Genomic DNA, 25,731 nt, shown 5'->3' on the forward strand with positions numbered 1-25,731 from the left:
CGTAATGAAAGTAGTGGCCGCCACCTGTTCGGAGCAATATTCAGGTGCCACCGTGTTATTTGAACCTAATGATGTTAACTTGCCTGCTGGACTTTTAGCATCCCCTGCATTGGTTCGAGTGGTTAGAGGTACTGCATACATACCAGTTGTTAATGTAGGGACCACGGCGGTCTTGCTTCACCCCAGGACCGTTATAGGGACCCTGGAAGATGTTCATGTGGTCAGTTTGCCCGCTGGTGTGACAGAAATACCCCCTAACGTAGCCAAAATGGCATCTCACACCGCCACCCCTACTGTGCAGGATCAGATGGAAGGGATTGATTTGTCTAAACTGTCAGCAGAGGAACAGGGACAGGTGATGTCTCTCCTTAAGAAATACAGCTCTGTCTTTTCTGCTCATGATACTGATTTGGGTTGCACTAACTTGATCTCCCATGACATTCCACTCTTAGACGATATCCCCGTGCGGCAGCGTTACAGGCGCATCCCCCCTTCAGAGTACGAGGTTGTGAAAGAGCATATTAACCAGTTGTTAGGGGCCAAGGTGATTAGAGAGAGTAGCAGCCCCTATGCTTCTCCCATTGTGCTCGTTAAGAAGAAGGATGGCAGCCCGCGCATGTGTGTTGATTATCGGCAATTGAACAACAAGACAAGGAAAGATGCATTCCCCCTGCCGCGCATTGAAGAATCTTTAGATGCGCTGACTGGTGCCCGTTGGTTTTCCACCATGGATTTAGCAAGTGGCTATAATCAAGTCCCAGTTACAGAAGAGGATAGGCCTAAGACTGCCTTTTGTACCCCTTTCGGCCTATTTGAGTGGAACCGAATGCCATTTGGGCTCTGTAATGCCCCTAGCACCTTCCAGAGACTAATGCAACGCCTTTTCGGTGATCAACAGTGCCAGTCTCTGCTTCTCTATCTTGATGACATTGTAATCTTTTCATCAACAGTATCGCAACATCTGGAGCGGCTGGATGTGGTGCTAGGTCGGCTTCAGCAGGAAGGTTTAAAAGCAAAGCTTGCCAAATGTGCCTTTTTCCAGCGGGAGGTTCGCTACTTAGGCCATGTCATCTCCGATCAAGGTGTTTCCACGGACCCTAGCAAGGTGGAAGTGGTGGCTAACTGGCAGCCCCCTAAGACTGTCTCAGAACTATGCTACTTTCTTGGGTTTGCCAGCTATTATCGCCGTTTTGTAGAGGGTTTTGCCAAGTTGGCGGCACCTCTGCATAGACTGGTGGCAGAGTGGGGAGGCAGAAAATCAAAGAAGAAGTCAGAGCATGGTGTAGCGGAGAACTGGACTGCAGAGTGTGCTCAAAGTTTTGAGGCATTAAAGACTAAGCTGACGACAGCACCAGTGCTGGCTTATGCAGATTTCTCTTTGCCTTTTATTTTAGAAGTGGATGCCAGCCATGCCGGCCTAGGGGCAGTGCTTTCCCAGGAGCAGGGAGGTAAGGTGAGGCCAATAGCCTATGCCAGTCGGGGTTTGAGGCCCCCTGAGCGCAATATGCTAAATTATAGCTCAATGAAGCTGGAGTTTTTGGCACTTAAGTGGGCCATGACTGAGAAATTTAGAGAGTACTTGTTGGGCCATAAGTGTATTGTTTACACCGACAACAATCCTCTTAGTCGCTTGCCTTCTGCTAAACTTGGGGCTACTGAACAGCGCTGGGCAGCTCAGCTCGCTTCGTTTGACTTTGACTTAAAGTACAGGTCAGGAAGGAGTAATAAGAATGCAGACGCTTTATCTCGCCAGCATCCACCTGATCCTCAGGAGATTAAAGCCATGGTCCCTGGTACAGCCTTGCCTGGACCTCTTCAACAAGCCTTGCGGCTGGGACCAGCTGAGGTATCACAAGCTGCCATTACAGTTTTGCCCCATCTCACTACTCCTGATCTTCATACCCTCCAACAGGTCGACCCAGTGATAAAAGAGATCTTGGTGTTCTGGAGACGGAAGCAGCAACCCAGCTTTGAGGAGCGGCAGCAGCTTGCTCCACCTGCTCTGGTGCTGCTACGACAATGGGATCGTCTGATTGAAAGGGAAGGAGTTCTGTATCGTCAGGTTCACCGCCCTGACGGTGCCGAGGTGGTACTTCAGCTTTTGCTGCCTAGTGCACTGATTGAGCAGGTGTTGACTCATGTTCATCAGGACCATGGCCATCAAGGGGTGGAAAGGACCCTAGCGCTTCTCCGCTCACGGTGCTACTGGCCAGGTATGTTTGCTGAGGTAGCTCGTTGGTGTCAGAGATGTGAACGTTGCCAAATTGCAAAAGACACCCAACCAGCAGCTCAAAGTTTCATGGGACATCTGTTGGCTTCTCGACCAAATGAAATCTTGGCCATTGATTACACCTTGCTCGAACCTTCCCGGAATGGGCTGGAGAACGTTTTGGTGATGACTGATGTTTTCAGCAAGTATACATTGGCTGTCCCCACTCGTGACCAATGTGCTGCTACAGTGGCCCAGGTTCTCGTGACTGAGTGGTTTTCAAAGTTTGGTGTACCAGCGCGTATCCATTCCGATCAGGGTCGTAACTTTGAAAGCTCCCTGATCCAGCAGCTCTGCAGGTTTTATGGTATCGAGAAGTCCCACACCACTCCTTATCATCCGGCTGGAAATGGTCAGTGTGAACGTTTTAATAGGACTTTGCACAATTTGTTGCGGACCCTGCCAGTATCCAGAAAAAGAGACTGGAATGTATGTTTGCCCCAGTTACTCTACTGTTATAATACCACTCCCCATCAGGCTACTGGGGAAACCCCATTCTTATTGATGTTTGGGCAAGAACCCAGGTTGCCAGTGGACTTTCTGTTGGGCAGAGTACCGGACCCCATCAGTGGAGATGTGCACGAGTGGATTCAGGAGCATCAAGCCCGGCTACAGGTTGTACATGAAGGAGCCAAGGAACGATTGCAATTGGCTGCCGACCGCAGAAAGAGGCACCACGATAAAAAGGTGAAAGAGGCACCATTGAACGACGGCCAGTTGGTGTTCCTGCGCGATTTGAGTGGAAGAGGGAGATGTAAAATCCAAGATCGATGGAAACCCGTGGTATATAGAATCCTGAAGGCACCTAAAGGAGGTGGGCCAGTATATACCATTGCACCTGCAGATGATCCCAGCAGTGTAAAGCATGTTCATCGTACCTTGTTGAAGGCTGTGGTAACGGCAGCTACACCATCAGAAGGGCCTGCTCCAAGCAGTAGCCCACATGGCCCAGAAAGATCCTCCCCAGAACCAGGACATGACTCATCAAGTGACAGTGACCTGTTATTCCTGAGCATAGGAGCTCAAGTAAATGTTTCACCATCTTACAGCCCAGTGGCAGTGATTCAAAGTAGTCCTGAGTTGTTGCTCCCACCAGAAGACCGAACTTTCGATGTCCCAGCCACTTCTACGGTTACTCCGAGTGTAGCACCAGTTCCATCTAGCTCTCTTCCTGCTCCCTCTACGAGTTCTGATACAAGAAATGTGGTGGTGCGAAAAACAACCCGGTCCACAGCTGGCCAGCATTCAAACATCCATCGTCTCCCAAGACCAACAGGGGAGGTGGCACAAGGGGCTGCTAACTCTATTTCTGAGCCTAGGGTACATGCTGTCTCTGCATTTTTTAGGCCTTGGGACTAATCTGGGTGTCTTTGTAATTCATCGTCGGGGCGACGATGCAAGAAGGAGGGGTAGAATGTGGCAGGATGAATGTTATCCCTCGGTCCAACCCACTTTCAGCCTGGCCCATTAGGGGGCGCTGGTATAAATAGTGGCCATTTGAGTGTCTCTGCATCGCTTGCCTGTGATCTCCTTTTTGGTCACCTGACTTCCTCGGTGTGGTAGAGATCGTTTGTGGGTTACTCCTCTGAAGTCTCCATCGCGGCTGGTCGTAGCTATAGAAGCCTCCTCTGAGCTATTCTGCTTACGTTCTATGACACGGCTTACTTGGTACGTAATCAACTTTTGTCACGCTCTCTGCCTTCTATTGTTCTTTTATAGTAATTATTTATTATGTTTCGCAGGAAGTGTGGGCCGTAGTTTTGCGCCAAGCTACACGAACTGAAGTGCTGCTGTTTTGCCTTGCTGTGCTTTTATCGTCTGTTCCCGTTGTGAGATTTCTTTCCCTGTTGCTGTCAGCTTTTACATTGCATATTGATTGACTGTTAACTTGTCGTTGTGTGACGGCAAGTTGGAGCAGTACGGCGATTCCGTTTGCTCCAGATTTTAGCGTTTTATCCAGATTGTATGTTGCTTTATTGCTTTTGATTTGTAGTTTGGATTTTTGTTACACCACTGGTGGGAGGCCCTTTTTCTAGCTGTAGATCACCAGTGTGGTCCTGCAGTTGGGTTATCCCCCGGTGCTACACATTAGTTTGTTGTAATATATTAACATTTTCTTTGTTTCTTTTTATTCAGATGCGGAGTGCCGACGTGGAGGAGACTAGGGTGCCTTGGTGGTGGGATCCCTTGAGTGTACACACCTGCCTTGTTTAGTTTATTAGTGTGAGTGTGTGTGATAGTGTGCTGCACTTGTGTTTTGGGTGTGTTTTCTTTCTTTAGTTTGTGTGTGGCATCCCTGCCCCTCCACTGGTAAGCCTCAGCTCTGAATACCTTTTTAAGCATATTTGTACTTGAATATTTATGATTGTGCTTTTATATGGTGTTTTAAATAATTATTAATAAATTGTGAATTTGTTGATCATTGAACCTCGTCTCTGGACTGAGTATAGCGAACCTAAGTGCCTTTCTGGTGATTTAGTGTTACTTTCAGTATTCTCTGGGTGAAATTCCCAGGGTGGCGTTGTCTTTTTAAAACTGCAAAGAGTATTTACTTTATATCCCATCCTCGTCTCGCCACATATGTTTAAATGTTTTCATTCATTTACATTGTGTGGCCACTTCTTTAGTTAATAAGGTCGGACCTAAGTTTGAAGCTTCAATCATGAGGACGCTTCATCAGCTCCTTTACATGGATCTGATGCATACCCAAGCCGCAATGACTTTGGGGGGGAAAGTTTTGAGACCTACACCCACGGGAGGTCTCTGGGTTGTTTTTTCTTTTTTTTGCTGTTGTTTTTTTGTTTATAAGAGATTGTTTTTAAAGTATAGTGCTCTTGAAATAAGAATTTGTGAGCTTCGACAAGAGAGACGAGATGTAGTCAAACCCAGGTCACTAAGGGCACAAACTGTATGAGTAGTTATTCAAATATTGAACTAATTTCCTGGAATGTAAGAGGCCTTAGGAAATATATTAAACTGAAAAGAGTAATGGATAGAATAAAACAATATCACCCAAAGATAGTTTTTATTCAAGAAACACACTTACTCGCGAGTGAAACTGACCGGATATGGAGGAGATGGCCAGGTCAGGTTTTCTCTAGCCACTTCTCAACATATGCTAGAGGAGTGGCAACACTCATTCATAAATCAGTGCCCATGTGTATTAAAAAAACCATCTTGGACCCTGCAGGGAGATTCATTATTCTACAATGCTCCGTACTCAACCAAGATTTAATATTAGTTAATGTATATGGCCCCAATATTGACGACCCCAGCTTTTATAATAATCTATTCCTCTCTATTGCAGCCCTCCACGGTGAGATAATTATTGGGGGGGACTTTAATTGTACCCTAGAGCCTAGGCTTGATAGATCATCAGGTTTAGACTCCTCCCACCCAAAATCTAGACAAGCCATACAATACTTTATGTCTGAATTGAATCTTAAAGATATATGGAGATTAAGAAATCCAACAGGGAGAGAATACTCTTGCTACTCAGCCAGTCATAATAGCCGCAGTCGCATAGATTATTTTCTGATTTCAAACTTTCTTATTTCCAGAATTAACAGCTGTTCATATAAAAGTGTGCTTATATCTGACCACTCATTAACTAGGCTTAACTTTTCAGTTACAACAGCTTTTAGACGTAACCCTATTTGGCGTTTAAAACCACACTGGCTGCACAATCAAAATTTTTTGGAATATGTAGGTAAAAATATTGATGACTATTTTTACTTTAATAAATCCGAAACCACAGCCTCAGTAAGATGGGAAGCCTTTAAGGTGTTTATTCGTGGGCAGATGATAAGCTACACCAAAAGCAAAGCAAATAAAAATTATACTGAGATGTTGGACCTCGAAGATCAAATAAAAGAAATGGAACTTGAGATAAACCTGAATGACTCTAAAGAAAACCAACAAAAACTTTTAAGATTAAAAGCAAAATATGATAAATTAACTACTGAGAAAGCCTCAGCAGGACTATTTAGACTGAGACAGACCTACTATGATCAGGGGGAGAAGGCAGGAAAACTTTTAGCATGGTGCATAAAAACGAACAAACAATAAATGAAATTAGAACTGCAGACGAAAACACCACAGATCCTCATAGAATAAATGAACTCTTTGAACTCTATTACTCACAACTATATACCTCAACAGGAGATACGACTCGAGAATCACTAGAATCCTTCTTTGACTCAATAAATACCCCTTCACTCCTTGAAGAAGCTCGATGTGAATTAGACTCTCAGTTATCTATGAATGAACTGTCGATCGCAATTGATAAATTAAAAATGGGAAAAACTCCCGGCCCAGATGGAATTCCACTAGACCTTTTCAAAATATTTAAAGACAAATTAATATCCCCTTTGTACGACATGCTGGTGGAAAGTTATGATCTAAAAGAGCTTTCCCCTTCCTTGCGTAATGCACTCATAACGGTATTCCCTAAGCCTGGGAAACCGCCTACAAAATGTGAATCTTATAGACCAATCTCATTAATAAACTCTGATGCCAAGATAATAAGCAAAGTACTGGCAAACAGACTTGAACGGTACCTTCATCTTCTCGTTGATACTGACCAGAATGGTTTTGTAAAAGGCCGACAAACGCAGCATGGTATCCGCAGAGTACTGAATGTACTATACTCAAACTCAGAACAACTAGACATGGCTTTGCTTTCCTTAGACGCAGAAAAAGCTTTTGATAGGATCGAACATAACTATCTCTATAAGGCACTGTCTCAATTCGGCTTTGGCAGTTACTTCATGACCTGGGTCAAAATATTATATAATAAACCTATAGCCTCAGTTAGAACTAACAACATCATATCTAGACCATTCTATCTAGGTAGAGGTACACGTCAAGGCTGTCCCCTTTCGCCTCTGCTCTTCGTCCTAGCAATAGAACCATTGGCTATTGTGATAAGGAACAATCAAAATATCTCTGGTATTAGAACAAATAATATTGAGTCAAAAATTGGATTATTCGCGGATGATATTATCTTAATGCTATCTAAGCTAAAGAGCTCAATTCCCCAGCTACTTAAAACAATTAACTCCTTTGGCAAGATCTTCGGTTATAAAATTAATGAATCCAAATCGGCCATCCTCTTCTTTAATCATTCTGAAAGAACTAAACCACCTATTCAAACAATGTTCCAAATTGCCAGAGACAGTCTTACCTATCTAGGTATAAAAATCACTCCAAAAATTAACGATTTGGTACAAGCAAATTACTCTCCTATTATCAACTCTGTTGTTGACTTAATCAATCGATGGTCTATGTTGCCAATCTCATTGATTGGACAAGTAAATATTCTCAAAATGAACGTCCTTCCAAAATTTCTATATCTCTTCCAAGTCATTCCTCTCAGCCCTCCAGATGACTTCTTCACAAAGGCAAAAACAATATTCATTAAATTCATTTGGAATAACAGACGAGCCAGACTGCGTCTTTCGTTACTATATCTTCCGTATGATAGGGGAGGTCTTTGTGTTCCAAACCTCAAATGGTACTACTGGGCTGCCCAGCTCTCCGCGGCCTCATGCTGGTTTTCAACAACAACCCTACCCTGGGTAAATTTACCCCCTTACCACTCAGCATGTACTTGTACTCTGCAAAGTATAAAGATCTGATGAAAGATACATCAAACCTCTTTGTTAAAAATACCATTCGTGTGTGGTTCGACGCACTCAAATTTAAAAATGAAATGCCAGCACTATCCCAATTCTCATCTATCTGGGGCAATAGGGCCTTTAAACCCGGTTGGAAAGATTTGGGCTTTAAAATGTGGGCCGACAGAGGCCTGTGTAAAGTTGCAGACCTATTTGACAAGGATACCTTACTACACTCAACAAAAATATAAACGCAACACCTTTGTTACTGCTCCCATTCCCCATGGGATGGACGTAGAGACCTAAAATTCATTCCAGATACACAATATAACCATCCCTCCCAAACAGTGGTCACAAATCAGTCCAAATGTGTGGTAGTGGGCACATCTGCCATATTGAGATAATCCATCCCACCTCACAGGTGTGCCACATCAGGATGCTGATCTGACATCATGAGTAGTGCACTGTGATGTAGCATAACTTAAGCAGCAAGGAAGGTGATAAGTAAATAGCATTAGCAGACAATTGAAGTTCTTTTTAAGCATACTTTATTGCTAGCATCTCCCTTTTACCATAAAACAATCAATCAGGCATGCAAAAATCCCACTGGCTTTATACAAGACTTTGCCCACACCTGACCTCGTTAGTCCCTACCATTGAACAAAATAGGTCAAACCAAATAATACAATTCTAAACAAAGAACAGGAATAAAGTCATGCATGAAACTGACAAACTCATTTACTCAACTAAATGGTTTGTAAAGTAAAACACTGCATACAATATAACTCAAAAGGCTACTTTAAAGAAAACAAACAATACTATACAAAATGAAAACCCTCCATTTGGTTACACCCAGTGATCCAATCATTGACCTCATGACCCTATATAAACAGGAAGTAGTGGGCGGCCCTTCCCATACACCCGTCTCACATACAGGACCTGAATGCACAACATGGACACCATGGTAAGTATAACCAAAGCAACATAAAGAAACATAATTTACTAGACATGTGCCTGTAAACAGAAGAAAATTCAGATGATCTGATGGTTAGTAGTGTTTGCTTTAAAACACATGCATGGATGTAAAGAATGTAACTACTGCTACCACAAACAAAACCCGGGATATTGTGTGTTAAGAGAAGTTACACCAGCACTGTCTAAATTAAAGCATTATGGCTGACTGTAAAATAACAGAACACAGAATAACAATATACGCAAGTGACAAATGGCAAATGAATTCTGTCCTAGCCACTTTGTCACATGCACAGGTGTACCTCAGACTGCCCACAACAAAAGGCCACCCTGGAATGTGCAGTTTTGGTTCACAGCAAAATGCCACAGATGCCACAAGCAATGAGGGAGCGTGCAATTGGCATGCTGACAGCAGGAATGTCAACCAGATCTGTCGCCCGTGCATTGAATGTTCATTTCTCAATCATAAGCCGTCTCCACAGGCGTTTCAGAGAATATGGCAGCACATCCAACCGGCCTCACAACCGCAGACCTCGTGTAACCACACCAGCCCAGGACCTCCACATCCAGCAGGTTCACCTCCAAGATCGTCTGAGACCAGCCACCCAGACAGCTGCTGGAACAATTGGTTTGCACAACCAAACAATTTCTGCAAAAACTGTCAGAAACCGTCTCAGGGACGCTCAACTGCATGCCCGTCGTCCTCATCGGGGTCTTGACCTGACTCCAGCTCGTCGCCGTAACAGACTTGTGTGGGCAAATGCTCACATTCGATGGCGTCTGGCACGTTGGAGAGGTGTGCGCTTCACGGATGAATCATGGTTCACATTGTTCAGGGCAGATGGCAGCTGAGAATGTCCCAGTTCTTGCATGGCCAGCATACTCACCGGACATGTCACCCATTGAGCATGTTCGGGATGTGCTTGACCGGCGTATACGACAGCGTGTACCAGTTCCCACGAATATCCAACAACCTCGCACAGCCATTGAAGTGGAGTGGACCAACATTCCACAGGCCACAACTGACAATCTGATAGACTCCATGCGACGATGTGTTGCACTGCATGAGGCAAATGGTGGTCACACCAGATACTGACCGGTTCTGGGTCCCCAGACCCCCAATAGCGCAAAAAACTGCACATTCCAGGGTGGCCTTTTGTTGTGGGCAGTCTGAGGTACACCTGTGCACTACTCATGATGTCAGATCAGCATCCTGATGAGGTGGGATGGATTATCTCAATATAGCAGATGTGCCCACTACCACACATTTGGACTGATTTGTGACCACTGTTTGGGAGGGATGGTTATATTGTGTATCTGGAATGAATTTTAGGTCTCTACGTCCATCCCATGGGGAATGGGAGCAGTAACAAAGGTGTTGCGTTTATATTTTTGTTGAGTGTAAGTTCCAGAGAGACATTCGGGACTGCAACCTCCTCTGCTTCACCGAGACTTGGCTGAGCCCAGCGATACCAGACCACGCCGTGCAGCCGGCGGGGTTCTTTTCGGTTTACCGCATGGACAGGACAATGGAGTCGGGGAAGAAAAGAGGTGGTGGAGTGTGTTTGATGGTGAACAACAGATGGTGCAACAGCACAAACATCTCCCCACTCACACGCTCTTGCTCGCCCAATCTGGAACTTTTGATCGTTAAGTGTCGCCCTTTCTATCTCCCTCGGGAATTCACTGCGGTCGTTGCCTGCACTGTTTACATTCCGCCCCACGCGGACTCGGACACTGCCTTATGTGAGCTACATGAGGCTCTCACACATCAACAAACACTTCACCAAGCTGCCGCACTCATTGTTATGGAAGATTTTAACAGAGTGAATCTCAAACGGACATTTCACAACCTTCACCAGCACATCAACTGCCCCACCCGGGGCACGAGGACATTAGACCACTGCTACACCCCGTTCAAGAACTGTTACAAGGCTCAGCCCCTGCCGGCATTTGGAAAATAGGACCATGCCGCCATCCTCCTCATGCCTGCTTACAAACAAAGGCTAAAGCAGCAACCACCAATCAGGAGGGAGGTCGCTCGCTGGACGGACCAATCGGTGGCCGCGCTGCAGGACGCACTGGATGACGCAGACTGTGACATGTTTCGGCGCAGCTCTGATGACATCAACATGTTTACGGAAGCGGTTGTGGGATTTATCGGGAAACTAGCGGACGACACAGCAGAAAGAACTATCATCCGAACGTTTCCCAACCAGAAGCCGTGGGTGGATAAAAACATCCGCGACGCTCTGAGATCACGCACCGCTGCCTACAATGAAGGGCTCGTTTCCGGTAATATGGACCTATACAAGGCTGCGTCTTACAACGTGCGCAGCGCGGTCAGAAAGGCCAAGTGGAGATACGGGGAAAACTAGAGTCACAGCTCATAGTGCGACTCCAGGAGCCTGTCGAAAGGACTGCGGACAATAACGGACTATAAACGACCAGCTTCTTCAATGATGAATCCCGACTCTTCACTGGATGATGAGCTGAACAAGTTTTACGCTCGCTTCGACGCCGCAGCAATTAAAACAACAAACGGCGCTGCACGTGCTCTGAGTGCACCAGTGAAGACAATGCATTCATCATCACAGAGCATGCCGTGAGGAACACCTTCAGGAGGGTGAACACCAGGAAGGCAGCAGGACCAGATGCAATCCCTGGCCGGGTCCTTAGAGCCTGCGCTGATCAACTAGCACCGGTGTTCACGGAGATCTTCAACCTCTCCCTGGCCCAAGCTGTGGTTCCCACGTGCTTCAAACGGTCCATTATTGTCCCTGTTCCAAAGAAACAACAGCCTGCTTGCCACAATGACTACCGTCCAGTAGCACTGACTTCAATTGTGATGAAGTGTTTTGAAAGGCTGATGAGAGATCACATCACTTCTTCACTTCCTGCTACCATCGACTCACTTCAGTTTGCTTACCGGACTAATCGTTCCACAGACGATGCCATATCTCACCTGCTCCACACATCCCTGAGTCACCTGGACACTGGCAGAGGGAATTATGTTAGGATGCTGTTCGTGGACTACAGTTCAGCATTCAACACAATAATTCCCTCTAAGCACCAAGTTGAAGGATCTAGGACTCAGCTCATCACTGTGTCAGTGGATCCTCAACTTCATCACAGACAGACCCCAATCAGTGAGGGTGGGAAAACAAGTCTCCCCCTCCATCTCACTCAGCACTGGAGTGCCTCAGGGCTGTGTTTTAAGCCCCCTGCTGTACTCACTGTACACTTATGACTGTGTGGCCACATCAGACACCACCTCCATTGTCAAGTTTGCTGACGACACTGCTGTTGTGGGCCTGATCTCCGACAACATCGAGACGGCCTACCTGGAGGAGATTAGGAACCTGGAGACCTGGTGCCAGGAGAATAACCTCCTCCTAAACATCAGCAAGACTAAGGAGCTGATCGTGGACTTCACTACAAAGCAGGCGAGGAATTACAAACCCCTCATCATCAGTGGCACGCCAGTGGAGAGAGTGGACAGTTTCCGATACCTGGGTGTCCACATCACTCAGGACCTGTCATGGTCCTGCCACATCAACACCCTGGTTAAGAAAGCCCGTCAGCGTCTCTTCTTCCTCAGAAGACTTAGAGACTTCCATCTGCCACTGAAGGTGCTCAAGAACTTCTACTCCTGCACCATCGAGAGCGTCCTGACGGCAAACATCTGCACCTGGTTTGGGAACAGCACCAAGCAGGACAGACGAGATCTGCAAAGGGTGGTGCGCTCGGCAGAACGCATCATTCAATCAAAGCTCCCTGACCTGCTGTCCATCTACACCAAGCGGTGCAAAACCAAAGGTAGGAAGATTATGATGGACCTCTCCCATCCCAACAATGGACTCTTCTCACTGTTGAGGTCTGGGAAGCGCTTCCGCTCCCTTAAGCCCAAAACAGAGAGAATGAGGAGGAGCTTCTTCCCCCAGGCTATTCGAGCCCTGAACCAGGTGTAGGACTGGACTCTCCCACACACGTCACTATAAGACTGGACTCTCCCACACACATTACATCACCACACGCACTCTGGTTTTTCTTCATGCACACTTCCTATAATTTATAATCTCTTTCTGCTATTTGCACATTTTTTTACTGTAAATTTCTAAGTTAAATCTGTAAATTTTGTATAACCTGTAAATTGTAAGTACTGTAAAACTACTGTCATTTAATGGTCGGGCATTGCACAGCTACAAGCATTTCACCTCATGTCATACTGTGTATGGTTGTGTGTGTGACAAATAAAATTTGAATTTGAATTTGAGCTCATTTCCTGTGTTGATGTCTTCTGTTTGGACTTCTGATGGACACAGAGATGGATTGGAGAGTGGCCTGAGGCAGGTAGACTCAGGTAGGCCACGTCCTGCTTCCACAGCAGTGCCAAGATGAGCCATACCAGACTCTTTGAGGACAGAGATGGCAGGAGAAATGCATCAAATGCACAGGTATTGAGCACAGAGATTATTGATTCCCCTAATCTAATAGGCTGATGAAGGTTTCCATTTTTAGGTTTTAATAATAACCTTCACTCTTTTGGCCCCAAAAGATTCATCTGCATGGAGCAATTCGGCACATGAAGAGAGGTAAGAAGTCCTCTTCCTTTTTTTGGGTGGAACAGCTAGGCCCCTCCAGTTCTCAACTGCATCTTCATCAGCCTGGGGAATGTTTGTGGCAGCATCAGATCCCACAAACGGATGAGCATCCATTCTTATTTTGTCTTCTGCACTATGAGTCGTCATGGATCCTGAATTGGCATCTGTGACTTTCAGTGATCCCACTGTTGCCTCATCTTTGACCTTTTCTTTTACAGAACAAATCTGCATATTTCCCTCAATGAAAGAAAGATGACGAGCAATGAAGCGATCGACTCAAACAGGCAAGTTTTCATGTTTGAAAAGGCCATGTTTTATGTTTTTGAACTCAGCTTCAACAGTGGCTGAACTTGCTGTGATGCTGGTGCTTTGGAAGAGAGGGACCATTATTCCTGTCCAGAGTGGCAAGTAACTTGCCAGTCTTATTATATGAGGAATGATCTCAGGGAGAAAGTGAATATTATCTCTATCCCTGTTTGCTGCAGCAGGTGACCTGCTCTCCTCACATATTTCTGTTACCCACTGTCGTAGGTCAGTCTGGATCTCATCAACTGAATCCACTCTCTCACTTTCCTCTGTCTGTTCATCTGGAATGATGATGGAGTCTTGAGCAATTTGGGCTTTCAAGTATTTCTTGCACCTTTCTGAAGGAAGAGGGGCTCCAGAACTGTCATCACCTTCTGCCTCACTGAGGGCCACAACAGTGATAGCATGTAGGAGCTGTTTTGCATGGTCCAAGCATTGAGGCTGAAGAAGTTTTGCTAATGACCTGACAAAGAAATCTTTAACACGATGTGTTTTCTTCTTCAGGCAGTCCCACTGGCATATCATCTTGATGCAGTGCGCAACATCAACCCTGATAAAACAAGGGGGGAGTTTGGCAGACTGGGTTCCAAGAAGGACATGAAAGCATTCATTAAGGTATGACTTCAGATCAGGATGAGGAGTGAAAGCCTTGACCAGAGCTCCCAGAATTGCCAGAGAAAAGTCACTCACAGCTTCCTTTGGCACAGGTGCACCTGCACAAATCCATTCTGTCAACCAGTTTGCGATGGCATTAACATCATGTTTCTCTGACAGCATTTGCACCACTGGGACACTGGGGCAATTGTTTTCTGTTAGAATGCCAAATCTGGAAGATATGGCCAGATTTGCCATTTGGTCTCAGCAGTCTTTTCACAACGGTTGCATCAAAACACAGTTGGGGGAGATTTTTTTGACAATGTCTTGTAAACATGCATCTGAGTTTGACTCCAGTAGTGACAGAAAAACCTGTCCAGTCCAATATCTCGGATGCTACCACTGTGAGGAACACTATATTTTAACAATTGCAGAGATGCAATGGGGTCTTTATCTCCTAATTCCAAGTCTTTTGTCTTATTTGGGTTTTCGCAAAGTGGCCAAATTTGTAAGGTGGCTTGGCTCAGGATCTCCAACATCCATCAGATCTGCTGCCCTCGCTGACCTCCATACAGCTGGTTCCATTCTGCCCTCACACAGCTCTTCAGCGATCTGTTCACGCAGGTTTCCAGACATGAACCGCTTGGAGTAGCCAGCAGGGAGAGATCTGTATTTCTCATGAAACACTGGAGCACCATTGGACTATTAATTGCTGGCTGTCTGTCACATGACATTTCTAACTGGCCATGACACTCCTTACAGTCGCCTCTAATGTCCAGATAATTATTGGTGACAGCTGGATGGAACTTTGCTCTTCGGAACACAAGTGTACATGCATTTTTGGTTTTGGAATGGTTAAAAAGCTATGTAGGGAATAGGCAACAATATGTACAAATAAATGAATATAAATCTAATTTGATGGATATAGCTTGTGGAGTACCTCAAGGTTCAGTATTGGGTCCAAAAATGTTTATTATGTACTTAAATGATATCTGCAGAGTATCGGAGATTTTAAAGTTTGTAATATTTGCAGATGACACAAATATACTGTGTTCAGGTGTGGAGTTGCCACAGGTTTTGGAAATGATCACACAGGAATTAACGATATTAAAGAAGTGGTTTGATATGAATAAATTATCATTGAATCTAGATAAAACCAAATTTATGTTGTTTGGAAACCCAAAGAAAAACATCGAAGTAGAAATATGTGTTGACAATGTATATTTAGAAAGAGTAAATGAAATAAAATTTCTTGGGGTGATCATTGACCACAAGCTCTGTTGGAAGCCACACATTACTTATGTTCGGGGGAAATTGGCACGGGGCATTGCCGTCCTGGGGAAAGCAAAGCATATGTTGGATCAGAAAGCACTGCACATTTTATACTGTGCTTTACTACTGCCATATATGAGCTACTGTGTAGAGGTCTGGGGAAACACATACAAAAGTAACACACAAACAATAACTATAATACAGAAAAGGGCCATTAGATTAATAAATAATGTAGGGTACAGGGACCATACAAATGCACTCTTTGTCAAAATGCAAGCTATCAAATTCCAAGACTTGGTGAAGCTTAAAACAGCGCAGATAATGTATAAAGTAAGAAATAAACTGCTTCCCAAAGAAATCTGTAAATTGTTCATAGAAAGAGAAGGTGGGTATAACTTAAGAGGGAGATGGAATTTAAAAATACAAAGTGCTAGAACAACTTTAAGAACTATGTCTATCTCAATTGCAGGAGTTAAATTATGGAACAGTCTAACAGAAGAAATAAAAGACAGTCAAAACATAAAACAGTTTAAAGTAAAATATAAAAACCTAATTTTAAATAAGTATAAGAATGAAGAAAACGGGGTTAACCCAGGACGGTAATGTTGCTGGTAATGGTGTTGCGGTTCTTTTTTGTTTTTTTTGTTTTTGTTTTTTGTTTTTTGTTTTTGTTTGTTTGTTTGTTTTTCCATAACTTGTCTATCTGCAAATATACACATTCTGTATTTTTCATATGAAAGAAACTATACTGTGGTGGGGCTTGCTAATTTCTTGTTTTGATTTATGTATGTTATGTTTTGTTTTACTTCATATGTTTCATATGTTTCATATGTTTCATATGTTGTTTAATTTAAGACAAAAAAAAATTAAATGAATGAGAGGTAAAACTTGAGGGGGTAGGGACAAATAAGTAAATACTTCAGCCTACTCCTTTTCAAACAAATAATGGAATGATATTTTGTAATGATTGTGAAGGCACATGTTTGAAATGTTTGAAATAAAAATGAACTGAACTGAACTGAATTTTTGATCTTCTTCCATATAAGATCGTTGATGATATGAGTCCAAGTGCCAGGCTTCAAAATTGTGTATTCCCGTTTTTGGGTAGGAGAAAACTTGTCATTGTATTCAACCTTTTCAGGAATAAATTTAACCCAGTCCTCAAAAGGGACATCTAGTTCAAAACCTTGACAGTTTTCTTGTCCAGGAGAAATGCAATGTGAATCTAACTGTGAAAAAAAAACATCACCTTCGCTCCGTTACATAATTGGCGTTGTTGACATAGGATACGGAGTCAAGAGCAGTTGGGTTAGTCAGGGGAATAGCAAAGATGATGTATATCCCGGAGCCCCGTGGCTGCCAAAATTTAAAGGACCTGATCAGAATGTGCAATATCAGGAGTGGAAGGAGCAGATGTGGGGGCTGCTGGGATCGCAGGATTTGCCTGAAGTGAGTAAAGTTGCTATTGTGTTGGGAGTGCTAGCAGGTGAGGCTAAACGTCAGGTCAGTGTTCTTGAAACCAGTGAAAGAGACCAAGTACAAAAAACTTTTCTTTTTTAGACTCTTTATATGGTGATCGTGTCCCCACCCCAGTTCTTAGGTCACAGTTTTTTAGTTGCACTCAGAACCCAAGTGAAACCGTATCTTCATTTATTTTGCGGTTGAGAGAATTATACTGTAGGTTGCAAAAGCATGATCCAGATAATGTCCCCTCTGATGCAGCCCTGCGATATCAATTGTTGCTAGGATTGCGGGAGGGCCCTGTAAGTCAGGCACTGAAGGCCTATGTGCGGCGTAACCCAGATCAAGATTTTGCTGCCATACGCCAGGAGGCACTGCTCCTAGACTCAGAACATGTACAGCCCCAGTCTGAGGTAACCTGCCTGTCTGTAAATAAGTCTCATGCTCCTTTTAAGGTTGAACAGAAAGAAGATTGGAGACAGGTGTTAAAGCAGGAGATACTGGAGGATGTCAAGGCACAAATGAAGGGATTGGCACAAGAGCTAGTAAGAGAAATTAGAGGCTCCACTCAGCCAGCTGTAGCTACTCTTCCGCCTGCACCTCAGTTTAGGAGAAGATCGCGACAATCAAATGCTAGCTGGGATGCACAAGGTCGGCCTATCTGTCGGAGTTGTAAACTAGCAGGACATATACCTAGGTTTTGCCAGACCTCCATGTCTTCTCAGCCAAGTTTAAACTAGATGACCCTGCTGCTGAGGTCCAAGGGGCGGGGGCTTTTGGTTCACCTAAGGAATTAAGGGCCACAGAAACATTTCTTGGGCAGTGTCCAACAGTGAAGATAGTGATCGAGGGGGTGGAGCTTCAAGGCTTGTTAGATACAGGATCACAAGTGACTTTGATACAGGAGAGTTTGTTTAATGAGCATTTTTCCCAGGCTAGGCTTGAGAAAACTCCAACCGCCTTTAAGCTGAGAGCCGCCAATGGTCTGGGAATTCCCTATACCACCTATGCTGTCCTGGACATGGAAATAGAAGGTGTTAAGGCTCCTGGACGCGGGGCTGTGGTGGTAAAAGATGACCATTGCACGCACCCACTGATTGTTGGTATGAATGTTGTGACTGCCTGTTGGAATGTATTTAAGTGGCCGGAAAAGACTGCTCCTGTCCCACAGCAATTAACGAATCAACAGGCCTGGAGGACTGCCTTCGCAACATGCAGACGGATAGAAGCAAGTACAGTGGAGGACGGAATGGTGGGGTATGTACGGTTAGCTGGCCGAGGCAAAATTAAAGTTCCCCCAAGGAGTGAAATAATGGTGTGGGGCCGGGCTCAGACGGGTCCGCAAGGAACGGATTATTGTGCCCTGGTGGAGGCACTGCCTGAAACCCCTGATGTGGGGGTGGCGAGAACCCTTGTCATGGTAAGGGCCGGGAGAGTGCCAGTGAGGATTTGTAACCCGCACCCCTATCCTCTTTTTATAGGTCGCTAACAGAAACTGGGAAAGCTATCCAGCGTGGATGAGGCCAACGTACATGGCTCACAGGACCTGAGCCTGTCCCTTGGGACGGATGGTGTGGTGGAGGTGGCTCTGGTCGACAGTGGCGCCCCCACGGAGGAGGAGAGATTACCTGAGGAGATGAGTAAACTGATTGAAAGACCTGATCTGTCTGAACTGCAACAGGGCGAGCTACGTGCTTTATTGCTTAAATGGGAGAAGGTGTTCTCTAAAGATGACAAAGATTTTGGGAGGACTGACCCGGGGCATCATTGTATCCCCACAGGTGATCCAGCTCCCATTAGAGAGAGGTATCGTCCTTTGCCCCCTGCAATGTGTAAAGAAATGAGGAGTCTCTTGGCAGATATGATGGAAAAGGGAGTTATCCGGGAAAGCTGTAGCCCGTGGGCTTCACCCATTGTTTTGGTGAGAAAAAAAGATGGCACCTGGAGGTTCTGTGTGGACTACAGAAAATTGAATGCGGTGACGCATAAAGATGCTTTCCCCCTGCCACGAATAGAAGAGACATTGACAAGCCTTACTCGAGCGCAGTGGTTTTCCACCCTGGACTTAGCCAGTGGATACTGGCAGGTCCAAATGGACCCGACGGACAGAGAAAAGACTGCTTTTACTACCCCAGTCGGGTTGTTTCAGTTCGAGCGGATGCCGTTTGGTCTGTGCAATGCACCTGCTACATTTCAACGGCTGATGCAGCACTGTTTGAGTGGACAGATTGCAGAGTCTTTATTGGTGTACTTAGATGACATTATCATTTATTCACCTGACTTTTCGTCTCATTTACAGCATCTAGATGAAGTGTTTCAGAGGCTGTGGCGTCATGGGTTGAAGTTACAGCCGAACAAGTGCAAGTTCCTGCAACAGGAGGTGAAATTTCTGGGGCATGTAGTGGATAAGTGTGGTGTAAGACCAGACCCTGATAAGATTTCTGCAGTGATGGATTGGCCGGTCCCTGAAACCATCAGACAAGCCAGATCCTTTTTGGGCCTGGCTGGCTACTACAGACATTTTGTGTCCGGCTTTGCACGCCCTTTAAATGCAATATTGACAGGGGTCCCTGTGAACAAGAAAACAGACCGTCGCAAAGTGCAGTGGTCCCCAGAATGTCAAACAGCATTTGAGGCACTCAAAGCAGCTTTAACGCAAGCACCTGTTTTAGCATACGCAGATTACTCTCTTCCCTTTATTGTGTATACTGACGCCAGTGGTCGTGGGCTGGGAGCTGTTTTGGCCCAGGTTCAAGAAGGCCAAGAAAGGGTAATAGCGTACGCCAGCAGAAGCTTACACCACACGGAACGGAATGACGCCAACTATAGTTCCTTCAAGTTGGCGCTGTTAGCCCTTAAGAGGGCAGTTACCGAAAAGTTTAAAGACTATCTGACTGGTGCACAATTCGTTGTGTATACTGATAATAACCCTGTGACCCATTTACAGACTGCTCGCTTGGGCACAGTAGAACAACGTTGGGTTGCCCAGCTGGCCTCTTTCGACTACGAGATCAAGTATCGTTCGGGTAAGAGCAATATTAATGCTGATGCCCTTTCTCGATTTCCCACTGTCCCAGCAGAGCACCTGGAGGGGGCTGGATCAGAGCGTGGAGTCACTTCAGCAGCCATTGAATTGACCTGTGAGGTAGAGGGGAGTGACTGGGCAGAAGCACATGCTCGTGATCCGGATATTCAAGTGGTAAAGCAACTTCTGGAAGCCCAGGTCGCACCCACAAAGTTAGAACGTCAGACATTGTCACATGGTGTGCGACGAATCCTGCAGCAACAAAAAAGACTTTTTATTAAAGACGGAATACTGTGCCGTAAAGTGTTGGACAAATATACCCAGGAGACTTGTTATCATGTTGTGTGTCCTAGTTCCAGATGCCATGAGGTGTGGCGGAAGATCCATGAGGCTGCTGCCCATGCGGGGGTAGATCGAACCGTCTCTCGAATACGGCAGCGGTTCTACTGGGTTAACATGGAAGGGCAGGTACGTCAGTTTCATCTGGGTTGTGTCCCCTGTAGTTTACAGAAGGAGAGAGTAGAACCTAGGGCTCCACTACACCCTATTTCAGTCTCATACCCTTTGGAGGTTGTAGGCATGGATTTTCTGTCTTTAGGCCGGCCCACTGACACTTATCAAAACATACTTGTGGTGACTGATCTGTTTACACGGTTCGCTTGGGCTATCCCTACAATAAACCAAACAGCAGAGACTACAGTAAAGGCTTTGTGGAAGTATGTGATACAGCCGTTCGGTTGCCCAGGCTGACTCCACTCCGACCGTGGGTCTAATTTCGAATCTGCATTAATGAAACAACTCTGTGATACCTATGGTATAACTAAAAGCCGCACGACACCTTACCACCCTGCAGGGAATGGTAGTGTAGAACGTTTCAATCAGAGAATCAGTGACACATAACACTGGTGGAGCTTGGCGTTAGAGGGAGGAAGATACAGCGCTAGTGACCAGGGACGCGGAGCGAGCGGTCCGACTGCTGCAGCAACAGGAGGCCAGATTACGCGTCTGCGGGAAATTAGAGGTGGCGAGGCAGGCCGGTGCCGATTGGCGGTTACAAAGAAGTGGCGGGCAGGGGGTCACGTGATGTCAATGGCGGAGTAGCTGTGTTTCTCGCCCGCTCCCGCAGCTTGGCATTTGTTTAGGCCTTCATATATGTCTTATTTGGTTGAAGTCTCTGTTTATTTCGACTTTTAAACTTCGTACGATGCCAAGTACCCAGAAGAAGCTCAACCTCGGGTCAAAACCGGGCAAATCCAGAGAAAATCACCCTCCGCTCAGCGATCATGCTGCAGCGGTAATGGCGGAGGCCCAGTCGTCCCCACTTCTCGGCCAAATGGACGCCGACAAATTGGTGGAGAGGATATCGGCGGAGGTGCTGAAGGCTGTGGAGGCCTCCTTTGAGAAGAAGATTGACCCAGTTCTGAAAAGACTGGAAACATGCGCAGCTAACATCTCCGCATTGGATGTTAAAATGAAGGAGGCAGAGGCGCGTATATCAACGCCGGAAGATGTTACAGCAGGACATGGCGCCAAGATTTCTGAAGTGGAGCTTAAGCTGGAGGCCGCTTTGGATAAGATTGATGACTTGGAGAACAGGAGCCGACGGTGTAACATACGTGTTATTGGGCTACCCGAAGGCAGTGAAGGTACCAACCCTGTGTCTTTTTTCAAAACGTGGTTACCGGAGTTGGTGGCTGTGAGTTTCAAGGGTGGCGCTGTTAAAATTGATCGCTGCCACCGGGTGCTTGCACGCCTCCCTTCCAGTGCCCAGCGGCCCCGCGCAGTCATCATAAAGCTCCACAACTTCCAGGATAAAGCACAGATCATGCAAGCGGCTAGGAGGAAGCCGTCCTTATTTCATAACAGCATTCCTATTATGATATTCGAGGACTTCTCCGCCGCTGTTCTGAAGAAATGCCAGGGATTCTACCACGTCAAACAACGCCTCAGGCTAATGGGTGTCCCCTTCGCCATGATGTACCCGGCTGTCCTTAGGATCAAGATCAATGGCCAGGAGAAATCTTTTAGAACTCCAGAAGCAGTCTCAGCTTACCTGGATAACGTGCCTCAAGGGGCGGGACCGTGCTCATCCTCGCCAATCCCTCGTCTCCTCCTTTCTTTTTACTTTTTTTTTTCCCTGTTTATTATTATTGTTATTTTTTCTGTTTGTTTTCTTTTTTTTTTTTTCGGGAGATAATAACTGTATACATATAGACTATTTTATTTAGCCATTTATAATCCGAATCCTTGTTTTAGCTGCGGGCGGGCAGCTATTTCACGTTACTGATTAAGAAAAGACTCATACTCTGGTCCAGCATCTTTCTATGTCCAAGTTGGAAAGTTTGCTTGCGCCCCCCGCTGGGCGTTGGAGACCTTTGTCTGACCTCCATACTCTCTGGTTTCTTGACAGTTCTGTTTCTTGTAAATAGTTTTTTGTTAATTGTTACCAAAGCAGGACGTTTGTTTTTCTATGTGTATTTTACTTGCCACTGGTGTTGTAGAGCAGTGTTTGGGAGCCCTACATATCAGCTATGCTTTGGTCACCTGAGCGTGGTTCCATGCTTATTTGAAATATTGTATGATCTGGTCTGCAGGATTACTTTCAGATGGTACATGATGCCACTGCCGTGGGTCTGTGAGTGACCGTATCCTTTGAATCCTATTTGCCACAAACACGTGAAATCTCTTTGCATCATTATTCACGTATCCCAACACTACCTTGGAATCTGTCCAGAAGTGTTCTTCAAGATCACTTATCTCCAGTTCATTTCTTAACATTGCACTTGTTCTTGCAGCAACTACTGCAGCCGTTAATTCAAGTCTAGGGACAGTAGTGACCTTGGTTGGGGCTACACGTGCCTTTCCCAGGACTAGGGCACAATGAACATCACCCTTTGATGTTACTGTTCTTAAATAACTACACTCTCCGTAGCCTGTCACACTAGCGTCTGAAAAATGGTGTAATTCACACTGTGCAATGTCTGTGTTTGCAGGTAAGACATGTCTTTGAACTTTCACCTTTGACAGGGTTTGAAGATCTAGGAGCCAGGATTCCCACTGTGTGCTGAGATCATTTGAGAGTGGCTCGTCCCATCCAACTTTCTCTTGACATAACTGTTGCAGGATTTGCTTTCCTCTTAGGATGAACGGTGCCACAAATCCCAGTGGGTCATACACTGATGCTATTGTGCGCAGAATTCCTCTTCTTGTCATTGGGTGCTCTTTTACAGTTATTCTGAACTGAAATTCATCAGCAGAAACGCACCACTGAACACCAAGAGCCCTTTCCATTAATGGCTCTCCAAGTGCCAAATCTACATCCTTAATACTTTCTGCACACTCTTCTCTCGGCAATGACTTTATCACATTTTCACTGTTTGATATGAACTTGTGTAATCTTAGTTTACCTGTGCTACACAGTTCTCTTGCCTCTTGGACTAGTTTTATGGCTTCTGACTCTGACATAACACTAACAAGTCCATCATCTACATAAAAGTTCCTTTGAATGAACCTTACAGTGTTTGGAGTGAACTTTCCCTCACCTTGCGTGGCTAGATGTTTTAACCCAAAGTTGGCACAGCCAGGAGAAGAAGCAGCGCCAAAGAGATGAACCTTCATTCGAAAGACTGAGGGTGGAACGCTTAGGTCACCATGCTCCCACCACAGGAAGCGTAAGTAGTCCTGGTCTTGAGGTGTTACATGAAACTGGTGAAACATGCGTTCCATGTCACACATTACAGCAATGGAGCCCTTCCTGAACCTACAGAGCACTCCCACCAAAGTGTTTGTGAGGTCAGGCCCTGTAAGCAGGTGCATGTTCAGCGAAGTGTCTTGATATTGTGCAGAGCAGTCAAAGACTACACGTATCTTGCCGGGCTTCTGAGGGTGGTATACCCCATGGTGGGGGATATACCAAACAGGTGTATTACAGTTCTTTCTCCGGCACTTTCTCTGCGTCACCACATGCTATCATGTTCGCCATAAAATTTGCATAGTCTGTGTAGTACCTTTGGTCCCTTTTGAATCTGCGTTCGAGACTACTTAAACATTGCATTGCACTTGGCATGTTATTGGGAAGATCTGGCCTGTCACCCTTGAAAGGCAGTGGCATTTCATAGTGTCCATCTAGCTTTTGCTTTATTCCTTCTTGTAGCTTTGTAATAAAGCGGACATCTTCTTGCAAAATGCTTGTCTCTTCCACTGCTCTCTCTGTAAAGTCTGATTCAAGTGCTTTGATTACATCTGGAAATGTTACTTCCTTTACTTGTGTCTTGCAGATGTAATGAACCTTATTCTTTAGTTTTGTGGGTGACTCAGTCTCTGGTATAACTTGTTTTACAATGATGCGGTGACTTACTCCAATTACATCATTACCCGTATCACATGAATCACAGTAGCTGACGATGCTCCAACCCAAATCTGTTCTCTGAGCGTATGGCTGGTTTTCTTCACCACATACGACCTCTCTGGGCATTAAGGCTTGTGTGCAGTTATACCCTAAAAGGAGTCCTATTTCACAGTCCAAAGGGGGTGCAATATGTTCAGTGAGATGCTCCAAATGTGACCATGCCCTTGCAGTGTCTGGAGTAGGAATATGACTACGATTAGCGGGTATAAAGTCCCGTGTGTAAACAACTGGTACAGTGAGTTTCTTCTTGGAAAACAGTCCTCTTATTTGCAGAGCTTCAAGTTTTGTGCATGGTACAGTAGTTTTCTTGGATGACATTGTAGATAGATTGAGCTTAACTTGAGTTTTGGTTGTGTCCAAGTTATTTGCTACTTCATTAAGAATAAATGAAGAATCACTCTGTGTGTCCAGCAGAGCGTAGATCAGTACTTCTTTACTTGGCTCATTTTGTGTGGATACGTAGACTGGGACTATTGCGGATGTCTGTGTGTTTTTACTTTCATGAGTCACTCTATTAGATGTGGTCTCATTGACTATGTCTTGTGACTGTGTTACCTGATGCTGGGTTTCCTTCAGTTCACTTACTTGTTGCTCTTTAGGTGGTTCTTTCTTTGCCTCTTGTCTTTGTCTTTCTTCATGCAGGCATGTAGGATGCCGTTTTGAGCATGTGTTGCATGTCATCTTGTTGCTGCAGTTCTTGGAGAGATGGCCACTATTTAAACAGCCAAAACATAATTTTTCACCTTGAATGAATTTGACTCTCTCAGCGACAGGTTTCTCAGTGAACTTATGACACTTGTGTAAGCCGTGTCCTGCTCTTTTACAAAACACACAAGAGACCATGCTTCTTTCAGTAGAGTTAGTTGTGAAGATTTTCACTGTATCTTGTCTCTTAGGAATGGGTGTAGGTTGAGGTTTTGTCTTTGGTTGGTCAAAGTCACTTTGTCTTATGGCTTGGTATGATGTAATGGGATTACATGCGATACTTGCCTCCATTGACAGGAATGTTACAAAGTAACTGAAACGTGGGAATCCTTTGTGCTCCAGCTGGTACTCTGTAGCCTTTCGGTTCCACCTGTTACTTAACCAATCTGGTAGTTTAGCAGCAAGTCTTTGATTCTCAATGCCATCATTGAGAATGTTCAGATTCTCATTATTAGTCATTGCAGATTGGCAGCTTTGTAAAAAGTCCACAAACTTTC

General features: G+C 45.1%; 1 protein-coding gene across 1 annotated transcript; it reads left to right on the plus strand.

Moving 5' to 3' along the window:
• Positions 1-268: 268 nt before the first annotated feature.
• LOC147329724 (uncharacterized) lies at positions 269-23,189 on the plus strand. The gene is made up of 10 exons (XM_086290870.1): positions 269-3,295; positions 14,274-14,384; positions 17,034-17,121; positions 17,382-17,509; positions 17,552-17,641; positions 18,031-18,162; positions 18,589-20,333; positions 20,475-20,589; positions 21,293-22,183; positions 23,115-23,189. The coding sequence occupies exons 1-10, from the start codon at positions 269-271 to the stop codon at positions 23,187-23,189; spliced, it is 6,402 nt and encodes a 2,133-aa protein (XP_086146996.1).
• Positions 23,190-25,731: the final 2,542 nt, after the last annotated feature.

The sequence above is a fragment of the Aulonocara sp. 'chitande type north' Nkhata Bay genome, linkage group LG5 (assembly GCF_057382095.1).
Source record: "Aulonocara sp. 'chitande type north' Nkhata Bay isolate Kocher_YH1m ecotype deep benthic linkage group LG5, A_spYH_male_GT1.1, whole genome shotgun sequence".
NCBI classification, from domain to species: Eukaryota; Metazoa; Chordata; class Actinopteri; order Cichliformes; family Cichlidae; genus Aulonocara; species Aulonocara sp. 'chitande type north' Nkhata Bay.